A 26,108-nucleotide genomic window follows, 5' to 3' on the forward strand; every position below is an offset into this window, starting at 1 on the left:
TCACACTCCAATCCAGCTTCACTCTCCGCAAAAAAAACATACCAGTCAGGGAAGGGGGAGGGGGGGGGGGTAAGTGAGGAGAGATCCAACATCTAGAGGGTCAATGACCTACCAGCTTCAGTGCCAAGGTCTCTCCTTCCTCTGAAAGGGATCAGGATCTCCCTTGTGCTCCCACAATTCCCCACATGGCAACAGGCACAAATGTCACTGTCTGACCCCTCCAATGGCCTCCAGCTAAACAAGAGAAACAGCCCATCAACCACATGGTGCATCACCTCTCCCAACAACAACATCCCTGAGGGACAGGGAGAGGGAACTTACATATGCTCCAGCTTCTGGAAAGTACAAGCTTTGTTCCTGGAATCTCCCTGATCTGCTGGAGCAACTCTCAGGTGGCAGGTGATGAATATCTGAGGGACACAGTCAGAACAAGTCAGTGTTTAGTGACTCCCTCCCCAATGTGGAGAAGCACATCAGCAGCTTCCTCTTACCAAGGAACGCTCATCTCCATAGAAACGGAAGGCATCCAGGTCAAACTGGAGCTTGTCCGGCTCCCGCCCGTCTCTCGGCAACACAAAGGTTGAAAAGGAGTCCTCAGCTTTGCTGTCCAGGAGGCAACTGCAGATGGACAAAGGGCCATGAAGTGAATGGAGTGAAGCCATTGAGATGGGAGCAGCTGGAGAAAGCAGAGAGCTCCTTACCCATTGTAGTCAATGATGCTGTATCTCAGGGTGGAGTCCTTGTCTGGGCTCAGTGTAGCTACACAGCGATCAATGTACAGCTTCAGGGGCACATGGTTGGCCATTGAAACAGATGCCTCAATGTGAATGAGGTCTCCCAGGTAGTAGACAGTGGAAGTGCGCTCTGTAAGCCAGTCACCTGAAGTACAGCAAGGCAAGGGTTGGAGCCAATGGGTACAACACCCAGAGATCCCTCCCCAGCCACCCATCACATACCATTCATTAGACGCAGAGAGAATGACAGATGCCCTTCTCCAGACCTGGTGGAGCTGAATGGGATCCATGTGGGCTTGATGGGATTGCTGCTAACATTGCCCATCCTGGGGGAAGGAGACAGCACAGCCATTTTAGGCTAGTGTTAGACAACAGCAGCAGGGGATCATACTGACAATCGAGTAAAGATTCTCACCTCAAATACCGACATTCAATGGGAACAACAGCTCCATTTGTTCTCACAATGACAGATCCAGGATAGTTTGGGATGTAGGTCAGGTGGATGGTGTAGATCAGGAAATCTCCAGTCATCTGAAAGACACCAGGTTTAGGAATGAGGGGCTGATCTGAAGTGAGAAGGATCACACAGGGTTCACAATGACACTGTCACATTGGGACAATTCTTTAGGGCAAGTGACAGTTTCAGGGCCAGGAGACTGCTTTCCCACCCCCAGAGCTGGAGGGACCACTAGAGGACAGTAGGTCACAGGTCAGGGGTTAGTCATTTAGGATCAATTTAACAAGGTGTGACATCATTTTAGAGGTCAGGATGGGAATTCCTGATCCAAACATTGGGGGAAAGAAGGTGGTGTTGGTGTCTCAGGCAGAATTAGAGATAAATATTGAGGGAACAGGTAGATGCTGATTATTATCACAGAAGAGGCTGCCAGGATCTTTTAGCCATCATCTCCCAATGTTATCATGAAACTTTCAGATTGTGAGCAGAGATTATGAGCAGAATATGTGGAGAGATTAATAGCAATGGGAGGCAATATACAGAGTGCACGAGATGGAAAGAGTGAAAACAATAATTAACTAGAAAGAAAAATCAACAGTTTGAACTACAGGCCAAATTCATATTGAATAAATATACATTCTAACAGAACTGTGTGTGTAATCAGAGGCTTCTAAACCAATGAGAATAGGAGCACAAGGCTAGAGATGGAGAACAGTTCAGGTACAGAAAAAAATCCAAGATAGGAGCATGACTTCTAAATTGTCAGACTTAGTCCTCCTCAATATCAACATCACTACATTCAGGAAAACCTGGACAGCCCAAGCTTCCAGCAAGTGTAGACAACCCCCATTACCTGCAATCTACTACCACACTCATGCAGCCCATAGTCAAAGAGGACAATCTGGTTCTCAGGGTAGACCCTGGTTGGCTGACAACCTGCTGTCCCCAGGGTCAGGTCAGCAGCTTTAATCTGGTGCCCAGTTCCAAAGAAATCCAGCTGGGCCCTGACCAGCAGGTTGTGCTCTCCACACTGCACCATCACAGTCTGCAGTGGGGACAAACTCCCAACCTCAGACATTTGGAAACTGGAACCAATAGGACCCCCATGAGGATGTACTCTCTCAGGTACAGGGCTGGCTCTCACTATTGTCCATGGAAACCTCTGGCTCAGAAACTGTTGCCATGTTTCAGAGCAACAAACAGCTCCAACTAACACCAACAAAGGGAACAAACCCCTCACTACAAAATCACCCATGATCACAAACAACTCAACCATCCCCACACACCCCCAACCAGCTCCTTTTATACACACAACCTGCACTCACCTGACACCAATGTGACCAGAAGCAGCAACATTGAACTAATCAACCAGCCCCAATCTCTACAATGTCCACCAATGACTGAACTCATCGAGTTATTACCAGGAGGGCCTATTTCATTTGGACCAATTGGAGTGGCTGTGAGCTGCTGTGCTGTCACCTGACTGAATTCAGCTCCACAAGGTCTCATGGTGAAGGCCCCATCAATACAATCATCAAACATAGCTCATTAATCCAGGAGGGTGTCTGCTGGGTCCTGCCCATCCTCACCTGAGGAGACTGACAGTGAGACCCACGGAGAGATTGTCTGAGGATGGGGTTTGGGCAGAACAAACCTTATACTGCACCTCCCCCTGGAAGTGTTTGATGGAGGCAATATGGAAGAAGCTTTATTCTGAATCTAAACTTGTCATGTCCCTGTCACGGGAATATTTGATCGGGACAATGCAGGGAGAGCTTTACTGTGATGTTCCTTTTAATTCATAGAGTCGTGGTAGTTTTACTCTGTATTTCACCGTGGTGCTGTCTCTGTCCTGGGAACCTTTGATGGGGACAGCTTTCCTTCCAGTTTTCAAGAATAGAGGAAACTTTAGCTTCAATTGGAAAGAATAGAATCTATTACTCCATTTCTAACTCAGTGATGTTCCTGGATTAAAAGTGTTTGATGTAGACAGTATAGCTGTACATTTAGTTTAAAAGTGCAGAGACAGCTTTCTGTTCAGTGAAAATGAGCAGAGGAAGCTCATGTATCGAGTCCCACGTTGACTTTGCTCTGGCGGAGTTTGTTGGGGGATGGTGTTGAGGGAGAAAGTGAGGATTGCAGATTTTGGAGATCACAGTCAAAGTGTATGGTCTCTGAAAAGTACAGCAGGTCATGCAGCATCTGAGGAGCAGGAGAGTCACTGTTTCAGGTGTAAGCCCTTCATCAGGATTATAGGTTGGGAAAGGGCACTGAGAGATAAATAGAAGGTTAGAGATTGGGGAGGAAGATAGCTGGGATGGTGATAGGTAGATGAAGGTGCAGGGTGTTGAGAGAATTTTACATTCATTCTAAAAGGGACGATGGGGCAGCACGGTGGCACAGTGGTTAGCACTGCTACCTCACAGCACCAGGGACATGGGTTCGATTCCAGTCTCGGGCGACATTCTGTGTGGAGTTTGCACATTCTCCTTGTGTCTGTGTGGGATTACTCTGGGAGCTCTGGTTTCCTCCCACTGTTCAAAGATGTGCAGGTTAGGTGGGTTAGCCATGGGAAAGTACTGTCAGTGGTCAGGGATATGTAGGTTCGGTACATTAGACAGGGAATATGCAGAGTAATAGGGTAAGGGAATGGGTTTGGCTGGGTTACTCTTCAAAGGGTCAGCGTGGACTTGTTGGGCCAAATGGCCTGTTTCCAAACTAGGGATTCTATGATTATGTGTATAACTCCCTACAAAGTTTGTGCGAAGATTTGTAGCTCGGGTGCTTGGTGTAGTGGTTCTGTTTGCCGAGCTGGAAGTTTTTGTTGCAAACGTTTCGTCCCCTGGCTAGGAGACATCATCAATGCTCTGGAGCCTCCTGCGAAGCGCTTCTTTGATGTTTCTTCAGGCATTTATAGTGGTCTGTCCTTGCCGCTTCCGGGTGTCAGTTTCAGCTGTCCGCTGTAGTGATTGGTACATTGGGTCCAGGTCGATGTGTCTGTTGATGGAGTTTGTGGATGAATGCCATGCCTCTAGGAATTCCCTGGCTGTTCTCTGTCTGGCTTGCCCTATGATAGTAGTGTTTTCCCAGTCGAATTCATGTTCCTGGTTGTCTGAGTGTGTGGCTACTAGAGATAGCTGGTCGTGTCGTTTCGTGATCAGCTATCCCTAGTAGCCACACACTCAGACAACAAGCAACATGAATTCGACTGGGAAAACACTACTAACATAGGGCAAGCCAGACAGAGAACAGCCAGGGAATTCCTAGAGGCATGGCATTCATCCACAAACTCCATCAACAGACACATCGACCTGGACCCAATGTACCAATCACTACAGCGGACAGCTGAAACTGACACCCGGAAGTGGCAAGGACAGACCACTATAAATGCCTGAAGAAACATCAAAGAAGTGCTTCGCAGGAGGCTCCAGAGCATTGATGATGTCTCCTAGCCAGGGGACGAAACGTTTGCAACAAAAACTTCCAGCTCGGCGAACAGAACCACTACAATAACTCCCTACGACCTGATCAGGTGTACCCTGGAATTCTGTGGGAAGCTTGGGGAGTGATTGCTGGGCCTCTTGCTGAGAAATTTGTATCATCAACATTTGCAGGTGAGGTACCGGAAGACTGGAGGTTGGCTAATGTGTTGTCACTATTTAGGAAAGGTGGTCAGGAAAAGCCAGGGAACTACAGACTAGTCAGCTTGGCATCGGTGGTGGGCAAGTTATAGGAGGGATTCCTGAGGGATAGGATTTACATGTATTTGGTAAGCCAAAGACTGATTAGGGATAGTCAGCATGGCTTTGTGGGAGAGAAATCATTTCTCATAAAATTGATTGACTTTTTTGAAGAAGTAATGCAGAGGATTGATGAGAGCAGTGTGGTGGATGTGATCTGTATGGACTTCAGCAAGGCATTCAACAAAGTGCCTCATGGGTGACTGGTTAGCAAGGTTAGATCTCATAGAATACAGGGATGTGGATACAGAACTGGCTGGAAGGTAGAAGACACAGGGTCGTGGTGGAGGATTGTTTTTCAGAGTGGAGGCCTGTGACTGTTGGTGTGCCATAAGGATCGGTGCTTTTTGTCATTTGTATAAATGATTTGGGTGTGAACATGGGAGGTTTCGTTAGTAAGTTTGCAGATGACACCAAAATTGGAGGTGTAGTTGTCAGTGAAGGAGGTTACCATGATCTCATGTGATTGGATCATGTCGATTTCACCAGTTTCCTTATTTGCCCTCCTCCCAACCACAGCCCCTCCCATTTACCTCTCTGCCCCCTTTAGGGACCCACCCATTCCTGGTGAAGGGCTTGTGTTTGAAATGTTGTCTCTCTTGTTCCTCAGATGCTGCCTGACCGGCTGTGCTTTGACAGCACCACACTGCCCAACTCTGATCTCCAGCCCTCACTTTCTCCCAACTGGGCACGTGCACCGAGAAATTGCAAATGGAGTTCAACGTAGACAAGTATGAGGTGTTACATTTTGGAAAGTCAAATCTAAGTTGGAGTTTCACGATGAATGGTAGGGCCTTAAGGAGTGTAGTGGAACAGAGGGACCTTGAAGTTCAGGTGTATGGTTCTCTGAAAGTGGAGTCACAGGCAGATAGGGCAGTGAAGAAGGCTATGGGCACACTGGCCTTCATCAGTCAGGGCACGGAGTACAGACGTTGGGAAGTGATGTTGCAGGTGTACAGAATGTTGTTGAGGCTGCACTTGGAGTATTGTGTTCAGTTTTGGTCACCTTGCTACAGGAAAGATGCTATTAAACAGGATAGAGTGCAGAAGGAATTTCCAAGGATGTTGCCAGGACTCAGGGTCTGAGTTGGAGGGAGAGGTTGGACATGGACTTTTTTCTTTGGAGCAAAGGAGAGTGGGGTTGGGGCGGGTGGTGTTGATGGTGTATTCTTATGGAAGTGTATCAGATTATGAAAGGCATGGATGCGGTGAATGCACTCAGTCTTTTTCTCAGTGTGGAGGTGTTAAGGACTAGAGGACATCAGTTTAAGGTTCGTGGGGAAAGAATGAAAGGGAACCTAAGGGGCAATGATTTCACACAGAGCTGGGGGGCGGGGCGGCGGAGTACGCATATGGAATAAGAAGCCAGCAGAAATGGATGAGGCAGGTACATAAACAACGTTCAAAAGTGCATTTAGATAAATACATGGCCATGCGAACCTTCCTCAGGGATGTGTAAGTTAGATGCGTTAGTGAGGGGGCATGTAGAGTAATAGGGGAGGGGAATGAGTCTGGGTGGGTTATCTTTTGGAAAGTCAGTGTGGACTTGTTGGGCCAAATAGTCTGTTTCCATTCTGTAGGGATAGTATGATTCTGGATAAAGGTGGATAAATCCTTCATTCATACTTTTGCAGATGACACCAAAAATTGGAAGTGTAGTTGTCAATGAAGGAGGTTACCATGATCCCATGAGATGGGAATGTCAATTTCAACAGTTTCCTTATTTCCCCTCATCCCAGCACCAGAACCTCCTATTAATCTTGGGGTCTCCCCTCATTAATGATGAAGAGCTTGTTCTTGAAATGTTGTCTATCTTGTTCCTCAACTGCTGCCTGACCAGCTGTATTTTTACAGCATCACACTTTCTGACTCTGATCTCCAGTCCTCACTTTCTCCCACCTGAGCACGTGCATAGAAAAATTGCAAATGGAGTTCAATGTAAGTCAGTATGAGGTGTTAGTTTGGAAAGTCACGTCAAGGTAGGATTTTCATGGTGAATGGTTGGGTCTTAAGGAGTGTAGTGGAACAGAGGGACCTTGAAGTTCAGGTGGATGGTTCTCTGAACGTGGATTCACAGGTAGACAGGGCAGTGAAGGCAGCTTTTAGCACACTGGCCTTCATCAGTCAGGACACTGAGTACAGACATTGGGAAGTGATGTTGCAGGTGTACAGAATGTTGTTGAGGCTGCACTTGGAGTATTGCGTTCAGTTTTGGTCACCTTGCTACAGGAAAGATGCTATTAAACTGGATAGAGTGCAGAAGGAATTTACAAGGATGTTGCCAGGACTCAGGGTCTGAGTTGGAGGGAGAGGTTGGATAAGCTTTGACATTTTTCTTCAGAGCAAAGGAGACTTGGGGAGGGCGGGGTTGGGTAGTGTGTGGAGGGATGGTGGATTCTTATGGAAGTGTATCAGATCATGAAAGGCATGGATGGGGTAAACGTGCTCAGTCTTTTTCCCAGGGTTGAGGAGTCAAGGCCGAGAGGGCACCAGTTTCAGGTTAGAGGGGAAAGAATGAAAAGGAACATGAGGGGCAATGATTTCACACAGACGGAGGTCAGTAGATGGAATAAGAAGCCAGCAGATGTGGTTGAAGCAGGTACAGAAACAACGTTCAAAATGCATTTGGACAAATTCATGGATAGGAAAGGATTAGGAGGCTGTAGGCCCTGTCCAGGGAAATGGGGTTAGTGTGGATGGACATTTTCATTGACATGGAACAATTTGCCAAGGGGAGGAGGTTACACAAATTTCCCTACCCTTAATGATGGAGGAGCCCAGCGCATAGGATAAGGCTAAACATTTGCAATAAGATTTGAGCCCCCAGCCGCAGATGATTAACCTGACTCACTGAATTCCTGTCTCAGTAACATACCATTATGCCACTTGTCCCACCCACCTGTAGACAGACACCTGAGATAGCCATTAGTGTCAAGGAATTAAGAGTTTAATTAACATAGAATCCCTGCAGTGTGGAAACTGGCCATTCAGTCCAACAATTCCACACTAACTGAAAAAAAAGCCACCTAGACCCATTCTCTTACTCCACCTTTACCCCTGACTAATGTCCCTAACCTACACATCCCTCAAATCTATGGTTAATTTAGCATAGCCATTTCATCTAACCTGCACATCTTTGGATTGTGGGGAAAAACCCCACACACAGACAGGGAGAATTCCACACGATAGTCACCCAAGGCTGGAAACAAGCCGATTGCTAACCACTGTGCCACAATGCTGCCCAAGAGAATGCGGGAGAAATCTGAGCAGTGACTGGGGAGACAGGTTCACATTTTTAATCGAGAGAGACTCTTGGAAGGTTAGCAGGACCTGACCACAGACACTGCCAGACCACCTGAGTTTTCCCAGCATTCTGTGGTTTCAGATTTCCAACCTCTGCATTATTTTGCTTTTAGTCCTGAGTGTAAGTTCCTTCCAGAGTCTTCAGCAGCTGACAATGGTTTGAAGAATCTTTTTTTTTGGAGAGTCTTTGAGGCAAAGGTGGGAGCTGTCTGTCGATAACCAGTAAACAGACAATGAGGTCTTGGATTTTCTATTTAAATTGAAACAATAGAATCAGTCTGAATGGGTGTGGTCAAGCTCTCAGCTTCAGTACTTTTAATGTGTAGCAGTACTGCTAAGGTCTTCCAGTGAAAGCTATTTTCCCCCCACTCCTTCAGTCACCAAATCTAGGCTGCGGGGGCTGTTCCTGCTTTTGGATTTGCTACAGTGGTTTCTGAATTTACCTTTTGCCAACGGGTTGTTTATGGGAACTGACTACATTGGACAAGGGAGAGGGGGATGGCTGCAGATCAGAGTCAAAACATGTGGTACTGGAAAAGCACAGCTGGTCAGGCAGTATCTGATGACCAGGAGAGTCAACATTTCAAGCATAAGCTTGGCATCAGGAATGTGGGAGGTTCCAAGGGGGCAGAGAGATAAATGGGAAAGGGGGTGGGGAAAGTATCTGAGAATACAAGATAGTTAGTTGAAGGTGAGGGGGGGTGGCAGCTGTGATGGTCATTGTGGAGAAGTAGATGGGAAAGAAGGTAGACATGTTGGACAGTTGAAAGAGAGAGAGCAGTGCTGAATAAGATGGTTGGAAAGGAAGTTCAGAACTTGAAATCCAGATTGGAAACCTCTATCAACAAGATCAAAAGATGGGAGATGAGGTGTTCTTCCTCCAGTTGTTGGGAGGCTAGAATTTGGTGGAAGAGGCAGCCCAGGAATTGCATGCCCTTGGCAGAGTGGAAGGGGGAATTGGAGTGTTCAGCCAGAAGGTGGTGGGGTTGATTGCTGTGAAGTCCAGAAATGTTCTACACGTTGGTGAAACCAATTCAGAGTAAAGGGGTAGCTATGGGCACTGACATGACCCCAGCTCTGCCTGTCTGTCAGGTACAACAACGAGTTCATCTGCTGCAGCTACACTGGTACCATGACACAGCTTGCCCTCCATTACTGGATGGTATTGTTACCATCTTTTACTCCCACAAGGAGGGAGAACAGTTCAGTGTTTACTATGGAGGAGGATATGGAAGGTGTGGAAAGAAGGGAAGTAGATGACGACATGTTCAAAAGTGTCCACATTAGTTAAATGGAGGTGGTGTACGATGTCTTCAACCACATCCCCTGTCCTGGGGAGTGAGCACAGTTTACATTCAACTGAGTAGATCATTAAGGTTATCAATATTCAAAATTAGGTTTCTATTCAGTCAAGTGACCACAACCCTTCTGGACTTGCCAGCATAGCTTTGTGGTTCAGGGGCATGATAATTTCCAGCCCATCAGTTTGATATCCCAATATTGTAGATATTAGAAATTAGAGGGATAACAATTCACAAAAACAGCAGGACTGGCAGCATCTCAGGGGATGGAAAGATTGGGAATCCACATGGACACTTCTGAAGAGAATCAGAGCAGAAGAGGAACCCCAACTGCTCCTCCCTCAGACACTGCCACATCTGAGCAGTTCCTCCAGCACATTCTGTGAACAGTGATTTCATCTGAATGGAAAGCCCGTTCTAATGTCAAACCCCTGTACTTCCTGGAAGGAGCAAACAATACTTCCATCACCCAATCAGAAAGTGCAGTTTGTGGATTGGAGAGGCTAAACCCAGGGATAGTATGAAAGAGGATGCAGAAACAAACCAGCTCCAGACAGAAGACACCATGAATCACTGCTTTATTGACTATTTCAATCACCAGTTGATGGGTGTTTGCTTGTGTCTCCTGTACAGGAGGAAGGCCAGCAATGATGCAGAGATCAGACAGACAGCTGTCACAGTCAGGACCACCATCACAACCAGCTCTGACTCCACACCTACAAAACAAGGAGAAACCAATGGTTACTGAGGGAAAACAGGGACAGAAAGGGAAACCAGCAGGCAGCCAACTCACCGCTTGGAGACCTCTCCTGCATCCTTCCGTCACCCTCAGTCAGGGGAGCAGTTGCCAGGTTGATCAGCTGAGTATCCAGAATGATCAGGGGACCAAGTGAGGCCTCCTCCTCCCACTCCAATCCAGCTTCACTCTCTGCAAGATCAAACATCCCAGTCAGGGAAGGGTGTGGGGTGGTGAGGAGGTAAGGGAGGGGAGATCTGACAGTGTCAGCGACCTACCTGCTTCAGTGCCAAGGTCTCTCCTTCCTCTGAAAGGGATCAGGATCTCCCTTGTGCTCCCACAATTCCCCACATGGCAACAGGCACAAATGTCACTGTCTGACCCCTCCAATGGCCTCCAGCTAAACAAGAGAAACAGCCCATCAACCACATGGTGCATCACCTCTCCCAACAACAACATCTGAGGGACAGGGAGAGGGAACTTACATATGCTCCAGCTTCTGGAAAGTACAAGCTTTGTTCCTGGAATCTCCCTGATCCACTGCAGCAACTCTCAGGTGACAGGTGATGAATATCTGAGGGACATAGTCAGAACAAGTCAGTGTTTAGTGACTCCCTCCCCAATGTGGAGAAGCACATCAGCAGCTTCCTCTTACCAAGGATCGCTCATCTCCATAGAAACGGAAGGCATCCAAGTCAAACTGGAGCTTGTCCGGCTCCCGCCCATCTCTGGGCAACACAAAGGTTGAAAAGGAGTCCTCAGCTTTGCTGTCCAGGAGGCAACTGCAGATGGACAAAGGGCCATGAAGTGAATGGAGTGAAGCCATTGAGATGGGAGCAGCTGGAGAAAGCAGAGAACTCCTTACCCATTGTAGTCAATGATGCTGTATCTCAGGGTGGAGTCCTTGTCTGGGCTCAGTGTAGCTACACAGCGATCAATGTACAGCTTCAGGGACACATGGTTGGCCATTGAAACAGATGCCTCAATGTGAATGAGGTCTCCCAGGTAGTAGACAGTGGAAGTGCGCTCTGTAAGCCAATCATCTGAAGTACAGCAAGACAAGGGTTGGAGCAAGTGGGTACAACTCCCACAGAGCCACCAGGAGATCCCTCCCCAGCCACCCATCACATACCATTCATTAGACGCAGAGAGAATGACAAATGCCCTTCTCCAGACCTGGTGGAGCTAAATGGGATCCAGGTGGGCTTGATGGGATTACTGCTCACATTGCCCTTCCTGGGGGAAAAGGAGACAGCACAGCCATTTTAGGCTAGTGTTAGACAACAGCAGCAGGGGATCATACTGACAATCAATTAAAGATTCTCACCTGAAATACCGACATTCAATGGGAACAACAGCTCCATTTGTTCTCACAATGACAGATCCAGGATAGTTTGGGATGTGGGTCAGGTGGGTGGTGTAGATCAGGAAATCTCCAGTCATCTGGAAGACACCAGGGTAAGGAATGAGGGGCTGATCTGAAATGAGAAGGATCTACACAGGGTTCACAATGACACTGTCACATTGGGACAATTCTTTAGCAAGTGACAGTTTCAGGGCCAGGAAACTGCTTTCCCACCCCCCCAGAGCTCAAGGGACCACTACTAGAGAGCTCTAGGTCACAGGTCAGGGGTTAGTCATTTAGGATCAATTTAACAAGGTGTGACATCATTGTAGATGTCAAGATGGGAATTCCTGATCCAAACATTGGGTGAAAAAAGGTGGTGTTGGTGTCTCAGGCAGAATTAGAGATAGGTATTGATGGAACAGTGATATGGTGATTGTTATCACAGGGAAGAGGCTGCAGGGATCTTTTGGCCATCATCTCCCAATGTTATCATGAAATTTTCAGATTGTGAGCAAAGATTACAAGCAGAATATGTGGAGAGATTAATAGCAATGTGAGGCAATATACAGAGTGCACAAGATGGGAAAAGTAGAGAAAACAATAATTAACCAGAATGAAATCAAAACAGTTTAAGCTACAGGACAAATTCATATTGACAAAGTGTTCTGTTAGAATATACACTGGTTTCGAGGCTGCTGATTACATAATGAGAATAGGAGCACAAGGCTAGAGATGGAGAACAGTTCAGGTACAATACAACCCAAGATAGGAACTTAGTCTGACAATTTGAGAATTTAGAAGTCTAGTCCTCCTCAATATCAACATCACCACATCCAGGAAAACCTGGACAGCCCAAGCTTCCCGCAAGTGTAGACAACCCCCATTACCTGCAATCTACTACCACACTCATGCAGCCCATAGTCAAAGAGGACAGTCTGGTTCTCAGGGTAGACCCTGGTTGAGGGACAACCTGCTGTCCCCAATGTCAGGTCAGCAGCTTTAATCAGGTGCCCAGTTCCAAATAAATCCAGCTGGGCCCTCACTAGCAGGTTGTGCTCTCCACACTGCACCATCACAGTCTGCAGTGGGGACACATTCCCAACCTCAGACATTCGGAAACTGGAAGCAGTAGGACCCTCATGAGGAGGCACTCTCTCAGGAACAGGGCTGGCTCTCACTATTGTCCATGGAAACCTCTGGCTCAGAAACTGTTGCCATGTGTCAGAGCAACAAACAGCTCCAACTAACACCAACAAAGGGAACAAACCCCTCACTACAAAATCACCCATGATCACAAACAACTCAACCATCCCCACACACCCCCAACCAGCTCCTTTTATACACACAACCTGCACTCACCTGACACCAATGTGACCAGAAGCAGCAACATTGAACCAATCAACCAGCCCCAATCTCTACAATGTCCACCAATGACTGAACCCATCGAGTTATTACCAGGCGGGCCTATTTCATTTGGACCAATAGGAGTGACTGTGAGCTGCTGTGCTGTCACCTGACTGAATTCAGCTCCACAAGGTCTCATGGTGAAGGCCCCATCAATACACTCATCAAACATAGCTCATTAATCCAGGAGGGTGTCTGCTGGGTCCTGCCAACCCTCACCCAAAGAGACTGACAGTGAGACCCACGGAGAGATTGTCTGAGGATGGGGTTTGGTCAGAACAAATGGATTGACCTTATATTACACCTCCCCCGGAAGTGTTTGATGGAGGCAATATGGAAGAAGCTTTATTCTGTATCTAAACTTGTCATGTCCCTGTCAGGGGAATGTTTGATCGGGACAATGCAGGGAGAGCTTTACTGTGATGTTCCTTTTAATTCATAGAGTCGTGGCAGTTTTACTCTGTATTTCACCGTGTGCTGTCTCTGTCCTGGGAACCTTTGATGGGGACAGCTTTCCTTCCAATTTTCAAGAATAGAAGTAGCTTTAGCTTCAATTGGAAAGAGTAGAATCTATTACTCCATTTCTAACTCATTGATGTCCCTGGATTAAAAGTGTTTGATGTAGACAGTGTAGCTGTACATTTAGTTTAAAAGTGTAGAGACAGCTTTCTGTTCAGCGAAAATGAGCAGAGGAAGCTCATGTATCGAGTCCCACACTGACCTTGCTGTGGCAGAGTTTGTTGGGCGATGGTGTTGAGGGAGAAAATGAGGATTGCAGATTCTGGAGATCACAGTCAAAGTGTATGGTCCCTGAAAAGTACAGCAGGTCATGCAGCATCTGAGGAGCAGGAGAGTCAATGTTTCAGGTATAAGTACTTCATCAGGATCATGGGTTGGGAAAGGGGGCTGAGAGATAAATAGAAGGTTAGAGGTTGGGGAGGAAGATAGCTGGGATGGTGATAGGTAGATGCAGGCGCATTTTACATTTATTCTAAAAGGCACGATGGGGCAGCATGGTGGCACAGTGGTTAGCACTGCTGCCTCACAGCACCAGGGACATGGGTTCGATTCCAGTCTCGGGCGACACTCTGTGTGGAGTTTGCACATTCTCATTATGTCTGTGTGGAATTACTCTAGGTGCTCTGGTTTCCAAAGATGTGCAGGTTAGGTGGATAAGCCATGGTAAATTACTGTTAGTGTTCAGGGCTGTATAAGATAAGTGCATTAGTCAGGGAACATGTAGAGTAATAGGGTAAGGCAATGGTTTTGGCTGGGTTACTCTTCAAAAGGTCAGTGTGGACATGTTGGGTCAAATGGCCTGTTTCCACACTGTAGGGATTCGATGATTCAACATAAATGTGTATAAATCCCTACGACCTGACCAGGTGTACCCTGGAACTCTGTGGAAAGCTCAGGAAGTGATTGCTGGGCCTCTTGCTGAGAAATTTTTATCATCGACGTTTGAGGTATTGGAAGACTGGAGTTTGGCTAATGTGTTGTCACGATTTAGGAAAGGTGGTCAGGAAAAGCCAGGGAACTACAGACTAGTGAGCTTGGCATCGGTGGTGGTCAAGTTATAGAAGGGAATCCTGAGGGACAGGATTTACATGTATTTGGTAAGCCAAAGACTGATTAGGAGTAGTCAGCATGGCTTTGTGGGAGAGAAATCATTTCTCAGAAACATGATTGACTTTGTTGAAGAAGTAACACAGAGGATTGATGAGAGCAGTGTGGTGGATGTGATCTGTATGGACATCGGCAAGGCATTCAACAAAGTTCCTCATGGGTGACTGGTTAGCAATGTTACATCTCATAGTATACAGGGATGTGGATACAGAACTGGCTGGAAGGTAAAAGACATAGGGTAGCGGTGGAGGATTGTTTTTCAGAGTGGAGGCCTGTGACCAGTGGTGTGCCATAGGATCGGTGCTTTTTGTCATTTGTATAAATGATTTGGATGTGAACATGGGAGGTATCATTAGTAAGTTTGCAGATGACACCAAAATTGGAGGTGTAGTTGTCAGCGAAGGAGGTTACCATGATCCATGTGATTGGAATGTCGATTTCACCAGTTTCCTTATTTCCTGTCTTCCCAGCCCCACCCCATCCTAATTATATCTCAGCCCCCTTGGGGGCACCCACTCATTCCTGATGAAGAGCTTGTGCTTGAAACGATGTCTGTCTTGTTCCTCAGATGCTGCCTGATTGACTGTACCTTTACAGCATCACACTTTCCGACTCTGATCTCCAGCATCTACAGTCCTCACTTTCTCCCAACTGAGCACGTGCACCGAGAAATTGCAAATGGAGTTCAATGTAGATCAGTATGAGGTGTTACAGTTTGGAAAGTCACATCAAGGTAGGAGTTTCATGATGAATGATTGGGCCTTAAGGAGTGTAGTGGGACAGAGGGACCTTGAAGTTCAGGTGGATGGTTCTCTGAAAGTGGAGTCACAGGTAGACAGGACAGTGAAGGAGGCTATGGGCACACTGGCCTTCATCAGTCAGGGCACAGAGTACAGACGTTGGGAAGTGATGTTGCAGGTGTACAGAATGTTGTTGAGGCTGCACTTGGAGTATTGTGTTCAGTTTTGGTCACCTTGCTATTGGAAAGATGCTATTAAACAGGATAGAGTGCAGAAGGAATTTCCAAGGATGTTGCCAGGACTCAGGGTCTGAGTAGGAGGGAGAGGTTGCACAAGCTCGGACTTTTTTCTTTGGAGCAAAGGAGACACAGGGGAGGGGGAGGGGGAGGGGGAGGGGTGGGGTGGAGGGGTAGATGGTGAATTCTTATGGAAGTGTACAAGATCATGAAAGGCATGGATGGGGTGAATGTACTCTCTTTTTCCCAGTTTGGAGGATTCAAGGACTAGAGGACTTCAGTTTAAGGTTAGAGGGGAAAGAATGAAAGGGAGCCTGAGGGAGAATGATTTCACACAGTTGGGGAGAGGGGAGATGCAATTGGAAGAAGAAGCCAGAAGAGGTGATTGAGGCAGGTACATAAACAACATTCAAAAATGCATTTAGACAAAAACAAGGATAAAAAAGGATTAGAAGGCCGTGTACAAGGAAATGGATGGACATTGTGGTCGGCATGGACCAGTTTGGGCTGAAGGGCCTCTGTGTGCTGTAGGAGTCTGAATTTAAAAATAGCCAAGAGGAGTTAGTTCCACAAATTTCCACACCCTCAATGATGGAGGGAATCCAGCACAAAGGATAAGGCTGAAGCATTTGCAACAATCTGCAGCCAGAAATATCCAAAGGGAAAACCCATTGTAGTCCCCAGAATCACCGATGCCTGTCCTCAGTCAGTACTATTGACTCCACGTGACATCGAGAAACAGCTGCCAATATTGGATACTGTGAAGCCAATGCACCCTGACTAACATTGTGGGAATAAGCTGAAACACCTGTGATCCTGAACGTGCCGTGTCCCTATCCATTCTGTTCCAGTACAGCTACAACTGCAGCATCTACCTGGAAATGGAGATAATTGCCCAATAGTGACCTGTAGCTAAAAAGTGGGACAAATCCAACCTTGCCAATTCCTTCCCCACCAATCCACTCTCAATCACAAGTGAAGTGATGGAAGGTTTTGTCAACAGTGTTATCAAGGCACATGTCCTCGACACTAACCTGGTCACTGATGCTCAGTCTGTGTTCCACCAGGGTTACCCAGCTCCTGATCTCAGTGCAGCTTGGTCCAAATGAGTAAAAGAGCTGAACGTAAAGAGGGGAAGCGATGGTGACTGCTTTAAGACCAAGGCAGAATTTGATTGAACAATTTACCAAAGGGTCCCAAGGAAAATTGAACTCAGTGGGATTGGAAAAACCTCTTTGTTGGTTGGAGTCATGCCCAGCACAAAGAAAGATGGTTCTAGTGATCAATGTTCAGTCACCACATTCCCAGGACATCTCTGCCAGAGTTCCTCAAGGTACTCTCTTAGACACAGTCCATGTCAACTGCTCCGTCACAGACCTTCCCTCCATCAGAATGTCACAAGTGGGGATGTTTGCTCATGATTGCCCAGTGTTCAGCCCCATTGACAACGTCACAGATACTGAAACAGTCCCTGTTCAAATGCAGCAAGACCTAAACAACATTCACATTCAGAACACACAACTGTCAGGCAATGACTGTCTCCAACAAGGAAAAATCTCACTGTCACACCATGACAGTCTCCATGACATTCCCATTGCTCAATCCCTCACAATTAACATCCTGTGGCTTCTCTGTCATGGCTGGGATCTGTTGCCTGTCCCTAATTGCCCTTGATGTGATTGGTTTGCTCAGCTATTTCAGAATCAGCGACATTGCTGTGGGTCTGGAGTCACATTTAGGCCAGACCAGGTCAAGAGGGTAGATTTCCTTCACTAATGGGAATTGTGAATGAGATGAGATTTTATAAAAGATTAGTTTCACGTTCACAATTACTGAGATTAGATATTTGCTAAAAAGATAGAACAGAAAAATCCATCCGCGACTATGAGATATGAGCCCCCAGCCTCAGATGATTAACCCGACTCACTGAATTCGTGTCTCAGTAACATACCATTATACCGCTTGTTCCACCCACCTCTAGACAGAAGCCTGAACCTCAGACAGATGGCTCAGTGATAGACATTAGTGTCAAGGAATCATGAGTTTAATTAACATAGAATCCGTACTCTGTGGCAACAAGCCATTCAGCCCAACAAGTCCATAGTGACCCTCTGAAAAGTAAGCCACCCAGACCCATCCCCTTACTCTACATTTACCCCTGACTAATGCACCTAACCTAATCATCCCTGAACATAATGTTCCATTTAGCATAGCCAGTTAACTTAACCTGCACATAGCATGGAAACAGACCCTTCGGTCCAACCTGTCCATACTGACCAGATATCTGAACCCAAACCAGTCCCACCTGCCAGGACCCAGCCCATAGCCCTCCAAACCCTTCCTATTTGTATACCCATCCAGATGCCTTTTAAAAGTTGCAATTGTACCAGCCTCCACCACTTCCTCTGGCAGCTCATTCCATACACGTACCACCCTCTGCGTGGAACAGTTGTCGCTAGGGTCTCCTTCATATCTTTCCCATCTCACCCTATACCTACGCCCCCTTGTTCTGGACTCCCCCACCCAAGCGAAAAGACTTTGTCTATTTACCCTATCCACACATCTCATGATATTGTAAACCTCTATAAGGTCACCCCTCAGCCTCCAACGGTCCAGGGAAAGCCGCTCCAGCCTGTTCAACCTCTCCCTTTAGCTCAAATCCACCAAACCTGGCAACATCCTTGTAAATCCTTTCTCAACCCTTTCATGTTTCACAACATCTTTGCGATAGGAAAGAGACCAGAATTGCACGCAATATTCCAACAGTGGCCTAACCAATGTCCTGTACAGCTGCAACATGACCTTCCAAATTCTGTACTCAATGCTCTGGCCAATAAAGGAAAGCATACCAAATGCCTTCTTCACTATCCTATCCGCCTATGACTCCAATTTCAAGGAGCTCTGAACCTGGACTCCAAGGTCTCTGTTCAGCAACACTCCCTAGGACCTTAACATTAAGTGTAGAAGTCCTTTTAAAACTTGTTTTGCCAAAATGCAGTACCCCATATTTATCTAAATTAAACTCCAACTGCCACTTCTCAGTCCATTGGCCCATCTGATCAAGATCCCATTGTACTCTGAGGTAACCTTCTTCGATGTCCACTACACCTCCAATTTTGGTGTCATCTGCAAAATTACTAACTATACCTTGTATGCTCACACCCAAATCATTTATATAAATGATGAAAAGTAATGGACCCACCACTGATCCTTGATGCACTCCACTGGTCACAGGCCTCCAGTCTCAAAATCAACCCTCCACCATCACCCTCTGTCTTCTTCCTTTGAGCCAGTTCTGTATCCAAATGGCTAGTTCTCCCTGTATTCTATAAGATCTAACCTTGCTAATCAGTCTCCCATGGGGATACTTGCCGAACGCCTTACTGAAGTCCATCTAGATCTCATCTACCACTCTGCCCTCAATCCTCTTTGTTACTTCTTCAAAAATCTCAATCAAGTTTGAGAGACATGATTTCCCACATACAAAGCCATGTTGACTTTTCCTAATCAGTCGTTGCCTTCCCAAATATATGTACATCCTGTCCCTCAGCATTCCCTTCAACAACTTGCCCACCACCGAGATCAGGCTCACTGGTCTATAGTTCCCTGGCTTGTCCTTACCACCTTTCTTAAACAGTGGCACCACGTTAGCCAAACTCCAGTCTACCAGCACCTCACCTGTGATTATCAAGGTTACAAGGTGACCAGCAATCACTTCCCTGGCTTCCCACAAAATTCTGGGGAATACCTGATCAGGTCCTGGTGATTTACCCACTTTTATGCATTTCAAGACATCCATCACTTCCTCCTCTGTAATGTGGACATTTTTCAATACATGTCACCATCTATTTCCCTAGATTCTTTTCCACAGTAAATACTGATGCAAAATATTTGTTTAGTATCTCCCCCATCTCCTGCGGCTCCACACAAAGGTCGCCTTGCTGTACTTTGAGGGGCCCAGTTCTCTCCTTAGTTACCCTTTTGTCCTTTATGCATTTGAAAAAACCCTTTGGATTCTCCTTTACTCTATTTGCCAAAGCTGTCTCATGTCCCCTTTTTGCCCTCCTGATTTCTCTCAAGTATATTCCTACTTCCTTTATACTCTTTGAAGGATTCATTGATCTATGCTATCTATTCCTGACATATGCTGCCTTCTTTTTCTTAACCAAACTCTCAATTTCTGTAGATATACAGCATTCCCTACACCTCCCAGCCTTTCCTTTCACCCAAACATGAATATATTTTCTCTGGATTCTCATTATCTCATTTCTAAAGGCTTCCCATTTTCCAGCTGTCCCTTCCTCTGCGAAAATCTGCCTCCAATCAGCGTTTGAAAGTTCTTGCTGAAAACTGTCAAAATTGGCCTTTCGTTAATTTAGAACTTCAACTTTTAGATCTGGTCTATCCTTTTCCATCACTATTTTAAATCTAATAGAATTACGGTCGCTGGCCCCAAAATGCTCCCCGTTTCCCAAAAGTAGTCAATTTTTGCAACTTCTCTCGTAGGTTCATCAACATAATGAATCAGCAAATTTTCTTGTACACTCTTCACAAATTCCTCTCCATCTAAACCCTTAGACTGGGACTGCCATAGTGTTATGTTTGGAAAGTTAAAATCCCCTACCATAACCACTCTATTATTCTCACAGATATCCTTACAAATTTGTTTCTCAGTTTCCCCTCTGATGACGAGGGGGTCTACAATACAATACAATGACCATCTCTTTCTTATTTCTCAGTTCAACCCAAACAACTTCCCTGGATGTATTTTCAAGAATACCTTCCCACAGTACAACCACAATGACATCCCTTCTCAAAAACATCACTCCCCCCTCCTCTCTTGCCTTCCTTCCTGACACATTTGTATTTCCCGACTCAGGTGACTGACTGTGTGGAGTTTGCACGTTCTCCCCGTGTCTGCGTGGGTTTCTTCCCGGTGCTCCGGTTTCTAATCTAATCTAAAAAAAACCTTCAAGCTGCCAGTCCTATCCATCACTGAGCCATGTTTCAGTAATTGTGATGGTGTCCCAGTCACATGTTCCTAACCACACCCTGAGTTCATCTCCCTTCCATTTAGGCAGCGTATTGTGGGAGAAAATCCACGTAGATACAGGGAGAGTTCCACACAGATCATCGGCGAATGTTGGGATCGAACCCAGGTCCTTGGTGCGATGACGCAGCAGTGCTAACCACTGCACTACTATGCTGCCAGCGAGAATGCAAGAGAAATCTTAGAGGCTGTGGAAACAGTTCATGTTGGGTGTGACTTTTGAAAGCTTAGCAGGATCTCTCAAATGCTGCCAGACCACCTTGGTTTTTCCCAATATTTTGTGGTATGCTTCAGATGCCCAGCCAGGGCAGTATCTTGGTTTTAGTCCTGACAGTAAGTGCCTTCCAAAGTCTTCAGCATGTGACAGTACTATCATTTTTAGAATTACATTTTGTCCTAGCTTTTTTGAAAGAAACTTGGAGGCAAAGGCAGGGAGCTCTCTATTAGAAACCAGTAACGTAAACAGCTTATGAGGCCTTGGGGTTTAAGAAATTGGAACAATAGAAGCATCCTGAATGGGTGCAATCCAGCCTGCAGAAGTAGAATTACTAGATTTAGCTTTCAGGAGCTGCTGGAGCCTAGAAATTGGAGTTTTTTTTAAAACCTCTTCCCCATTGACAGATAAAAACAGGGCAGGTGGGGGATGGAGGCACAACTCCAATAGCAGGAAGAGTGTAAGAAAGACAATGTGTTGTCTGAGTTTACCGTTAGTGAAGATGGGGGAGGGGGTTTATTGGATATGACTATTGGGCCAGGGAGAAAGTGAGAATGCAGAACCAAAACACATGGTGCTGGAAAAGCACAGACAGTCAGGCAGCATCCAAGGAACAGACAACATCTATGGGGAATGTGGGAGAAGGCTCCAAGGCAGTTGATAGATATGTGGAAGGGAGTGGGTCTGGGTGAAAGGCAGCTAGGAATACAACAGGGAGATGAAGGCCGGGACAGCTGGTGATAGGTGGGAAGGGAGGTAGAGATGTTGGACTGTGCTGAGTTAGAAAGTTGGATCTGGGATGGGGAGCAAGACCAGAACTGGTAAAGTCCACATTGATCTCATCAGGTTGGAGGGTCCTAAAGGTGGAAGATGATATGTTCTTCTTCTAGTTGCAGGTGGCTAGAACTTTGTGGCCAAAACAGCCCAGGACTTGCATGTTCTTAGAGGGTGAAGGGGGGGAAGTTTGAGAGTGCAGTCACAGGGTGGTGGGGTGATTGGTGACCAAGAGGTATTCCACAAGTTGGTGGAACTGTCAGAGCAAAGGGATAGCCATTCACACCTGCATGGAGCTGACATGTGCAGCTGCACTGGCACCATTACACATTTGTTCCTTCATTAGATGGAGTAGTGAACCAGTACCAGCTTGTGCTTCCAGGAGGGTGAACAGTTCAGTGTTTACCTTGGAGTGCATGGAAGGGGTGGGATGTGGATGATGATGATATCTTGTATAAGCCCAATTAGAGGTTGTGGTTGATGTCTTAAAATACATACCCTTTCTAGAGTGAAGAGTTTAATAACTTCAACTCTTACCAGAAGATTAGGCTATCAATATTCAAAATTACATTTCTATTCATTCAAAATGACCACAACCCTACAGGACTTGCCAGCACAGCTTTGTGGTTCAGGGGCATGATAATTTCCAGTCCATCTGTTTGATATCCCAATACTGTAGAGGTCAGAAATCAGAGGGGGAACAATTCACAAACAGGACTGGCAGCACCTCAGGAGATGGTAACATTGGGAATCCACTTGGGCATTTCTGAAAAGTGTCAGAACAGACTAGAAGCACCAGCAGTTTCTCCCTCAATGCCACAGAGTTGTTACTCCAGCACATTCTGCAAACAGTGATTTAATCAGAATGGAAAGCCCATTTCCAAGGTGGTCATCAATCCCCCTCTACTCACTGGAAGGAGCAAACAATCTTCCATAACCCAATCAATCAGAAAGCCACTTCATGGACTGGAGGGGGTCAACCCAGGGATTGTACCCAAGAATATTTTAAACTAAGAAAGGATGCAGAAACAAACCAGCTCCAGACACCATGAATCACTGCTTTATTGACTAATTCAATCACCAGTTGATGGGTGTTTGCTTGTGTCTCCTGTACAGGAGGAAGGCCAGCAATGAAGCAGAGATCAGACAGACAGCTGTCACAGTCAGGACCACCATCACAACCAGCTCTGACTCCACACCTACAAAACAAGGAGAAACCAATGGTTACTGAGGGAAAACAGGGACAGAAAGGGAAACCAGCAGGCAGCCAACTCACCGCTTGGAGACCTCTCCTGAATCCTTCCGTCACCCTCAGTCAGGGGAGGAGTTGCCAGGTTGGTCAGCTCAGTATCCAGAACGATCAGGGGACCAAGTGAGGCCTCCCCCTCCCACTTCAATCCAGCTTCACTCTCTGCAACAAACATACCAGTCAGGAAGGGGTGGTGGGGGGATAAGTGAGGGGTAATCCAAACATCTAGAGGGTGAATGTCCTACCAGCTTCAGCACCATGGTCTCTCCTTCTTCTGAAAGGGATCAGGATCTCCCTTGTGCTCCCACAATTCCCCACATGGCAACAGGCACAAATGTCACTGTCTGACCCCTCCAATGGCCTCCAGCTAAACAAGAGAAACAGCCCATCAACCACATGGTGCATCACCTCTCCCAACAACAATATCCCTGAGGGAAAGGGAGAGGGAACTTACATACGCTCCAGCTTCTGGAAAGTACAAGCTTTGTTCCTAGAATCTCCCTGATCCACTGCAGCAACTCTCAGGTGACAGGTGATGAATATCTGAGGGACACAGTCAGAACAAGTCAGTGTTTAGTGACTCCCTCCCCAATGTGGAGAAGCACATCAGCAGCTTCCTCTTACCAAGGATCGCTCATCTCCATAGAAACGGAAGGCATCCAAGTCAAACTGGAGCTTGTCCAGATCCCGCCCGTCTCTGGGCAACACAAAGGTTGAAAAGGAGTCCTCAGCTTTGCTGTCCAGGAGGCAACTGCAGATGGACAAAGGGCCATGAAGTGAATGGAGTGAAGCCATTGAGATGGGAGCAGCTGGAGAAAGCAGAGAGCTCCTTACCCATTGTAGTCAATGATGCTGTATCTCGGTGTGGAGTCCTTGTCTGGGCTCAGTGTAGCTACACAGCGATCAATGTACAGCTTCAGGGACACATGGTTGGCCATTGAAACAGATGCCTCAATGTGAATGAGGTCTCCCAGGAAGTAGACAGTGGAAGTGCGCTCTGTAAGCCAATCACCTGAAGTACAGCAAGACAAGGGTTGGAGCAAATGGGTACAACTCCCAGAGAGCCATCAGGAGATCCCTCCCCAGCCACCCATCACATACCATTCATTAGACGCAGAGAGAATGACAGATGCCCTTCTCCAGACCTGGTGGAGCTGAATGGGATCCATGTGGGATTGATGGGATTGCTGCTCACATTGCCCTTCCTGAGGGCAGGAAAAGGAGACAGGGCAGCCATTTTAGAATAGTGTCAGACAACAGCAGCAGGGGATCATACTGACAATCGAGTAAAGATTCTCACCTGATATATCGACATTCAATGGGAACAACAGCTCCATTTGTTCTCACAATGACAGATCCAGGATAGTTTGGGATGTAGGTCAGGTGGGTGGTGTAGATCAGGAAATCTCCAGTCATCTGGAAGACACCAGGGTAAGGAATGAGGGACTGATCTGAAATAAGGATCTACACAGGGTTCACAATGACAACGTCACATTGGGACAATTCTTTAGGGCAAGTAACAGTTTCAGGGCCAGGAGACTGCTTTCCCACCCCGAGCACAAGGGACCACTACTAGAGACCTCTAGGTCACAGGTCAGGGGTTAGTCATTTAGGTTCAGTTTAACAAGGTGTGACATCATTGTAGATGTCAAGATGGGAATTCCTGATCTAAACATTAGGTGAAAAAAAAAGGTGGTATTGGTGTCTCAGGCAGAATTAGAGATCAATATTGAGGGAACAGAGACATGGTGATTGTTATCACAGGGAAGAGGCTGCAGGGATCTTTTGGCCATCATCTCCCGATGTTATCATGAAACTTTCAGATTGTGAGCAGAGATTACAAGTAGAATATGTGGAGAGATTAATAGCAATGTGAGGCAATAATATACAGGGTGCACAAGATAGGAAAAGTAGAGAAAACAATAATTAATCAGAATGAAATCAAAACAGTTTGAACTACAGGCCAAATACATATTGACAAAACGTACATTCTAACAGAACAACGGTTTAGAGGCTTCTGATTACACAATGAGAATAGGAGCACAAGTTTAGAAATGGAAAACAGTTCAGGTACAGTACAATCCAAGATAGGAACTTAGTCTGACAATGAGAATTTAGTCTAGTCCTCCTCAATATCAACATCACCACACCCAGGAAAACCTGGACAGCCCAAGCTTCCCACAAGAGTAGAAAACCTCCATTACCTGCAATCTACTGCCACACTCATGCAGCCCATAGTCAAAGAGGACAGTCTGGTTCTCAGGGTAGACCCTGGTTGGCTGACAACCTGCTGTCCCCAAGGTCAGGTCAGCAGCTTTAATCAGGTGCCCAGTTCCAAATAAATCCAGCTGGGCCCTGACCAGCAGGTTGTGCTCTCCACACTGCACCGTCACAGTCTGCAGTGGGGACACACTCCCAACCTCAGACATTCGGAAACTGGAAGCAATAGGACCCCCATGAGGAGGTACTCTCTCAGGAACAGGACTGGCTCTCACTATTGTCCATGGAAACCTCTGGCTCAGAAACTGTTGCCATGTTTCAGAGCAACAAACAACTCCAACTAACACCAACAAAGGGAACAAACCCCTCACTACAAAATCACCCATGATCACAAACAACTCAACCATCCCCATCCACCCCCAACCAGCTCCTTTTATACACACAACCTGCACTCACCTGACACCAATGTGACCAGAAGCAGCAACATTGAACCAATCAACCAACCCCAATCTCTACAATGTCCACCAATGACTGAACTCATCGAGTTATTACCAGGAGGGCCTATTTCATTTGGACCAATAGGAGTGGCTGTGAGCTGCTGTGCTGTCACCTGACTGAATTCAGCTCCACAAGGTCTCATGGTGAAGGCCCCATCAATACACTCATCAAACATAGCTCATTGATCCAGGAGGGTGTCTGCTGGGTCCTCCCCACCCTCACCTGAGGGGACTGACAGTGAGACCCACGGAGAGATTATCTGAGGATGGGGTTTGGGCAGAACAAAGGGATTGACCTTATATTACACCTCCCCCTGGAAGTGTTTGATGGAGGCAATATGGAAGAAGCTTTATTCTGTATCTAAATTTGTCATGTCCCTGTCAGGGGAATGTTTGATCGGGACAATGCAGGGAGAGCTTTACTTTCACTTTCCTTGGAAAGAGTAGAATCTATTACTCCATTTCTAACCCAGTGAGGT

General features: G+C 46.5%; 2 protein-coding genes across 2 annotated transcripts; both read right to left on the minus strand.

Annotated features, from left to right (window-relative positions):
- Positions 1 to 92: 92 nt before the first annotated feature.
- LOC132834215 (uncharacterized) lies at positions 93 to 12,731 on the minus strand. The gene is made up of 14 exons (XM_060852879.1): positions 12,507 to 12,731; positions 11,599 to 11,714; positions 11,404 to 11,507; positions 11,137 to 11,314; positions 10,927 to 11,053; positions 10,757 to 10,845; positions 10,080 to 10,251; positions 2,045 to 2,236; positions 1,150 to 1,265; positions 957 to 1,060; positions 702 to 879; positions 492 to 618; positions 322 to 410; positions 93 to 234 (listed from the first exon to the last, which is right to left on the minus strand). The coding sequence occupies exons 1-14, from the start codon at positions 12,729 to 12,731 to the stop codon at positions 93 to 95; spliced, it is 1,959 nt and encodes a 652-aa protein (XP_060708862.1).
- A 10,009-nt stretch (positions 12,732 to 22,740) lies between these two features.
- Positions 22,741 to 25,341, minus strand: LOC132834216 (zona pellucida sperm-binding protein 3-like). The gene is made up of 9 exons (XM_060852880.1): positions 25,117 to 25,341; positions 24,213 to 24,328; positions 24,014 to 24,117; positions 23,747 to 23,924; positions 23,537 to 23,663; positions 23,367 to 23,455; positions 23,158 to 23,279; positions 22,940 to 23,074; positions 22,741 to 22,862 (listed from the first exon to the last, which is right to left on the minus strand). The coding sequence occupies exons 1-9, from the start codon at positions 25,339 to 25,341 to the stop codon at positions 22,741 to 22,743; spliced, it is 1,218 nt and encodes a 405-aa protein (XP_060708863.1).
- Between the last annotated feature and the right edge of the window lie 767 nt (positions 25,342 to 26,108).

This window comes from Hemiscyllium ocellatum, chromosome 39 (assembly GCF_020745735.1).
Source record: "Hemiscyllium ocellatum isolate sHemOce1 chromosome 39, sHemOce1.pat.X.cur, whole genome shotgun sequence".
In the NCBI taxonomy this organism is placed as follows: domain Eukaryota; kingdom Metazoa; phylum Chordata; class Chondrichthyes; order Orectolobiformes; family Hemiscylliidae; genus Hemiscyllium; species Hemiscyllium ocellatum.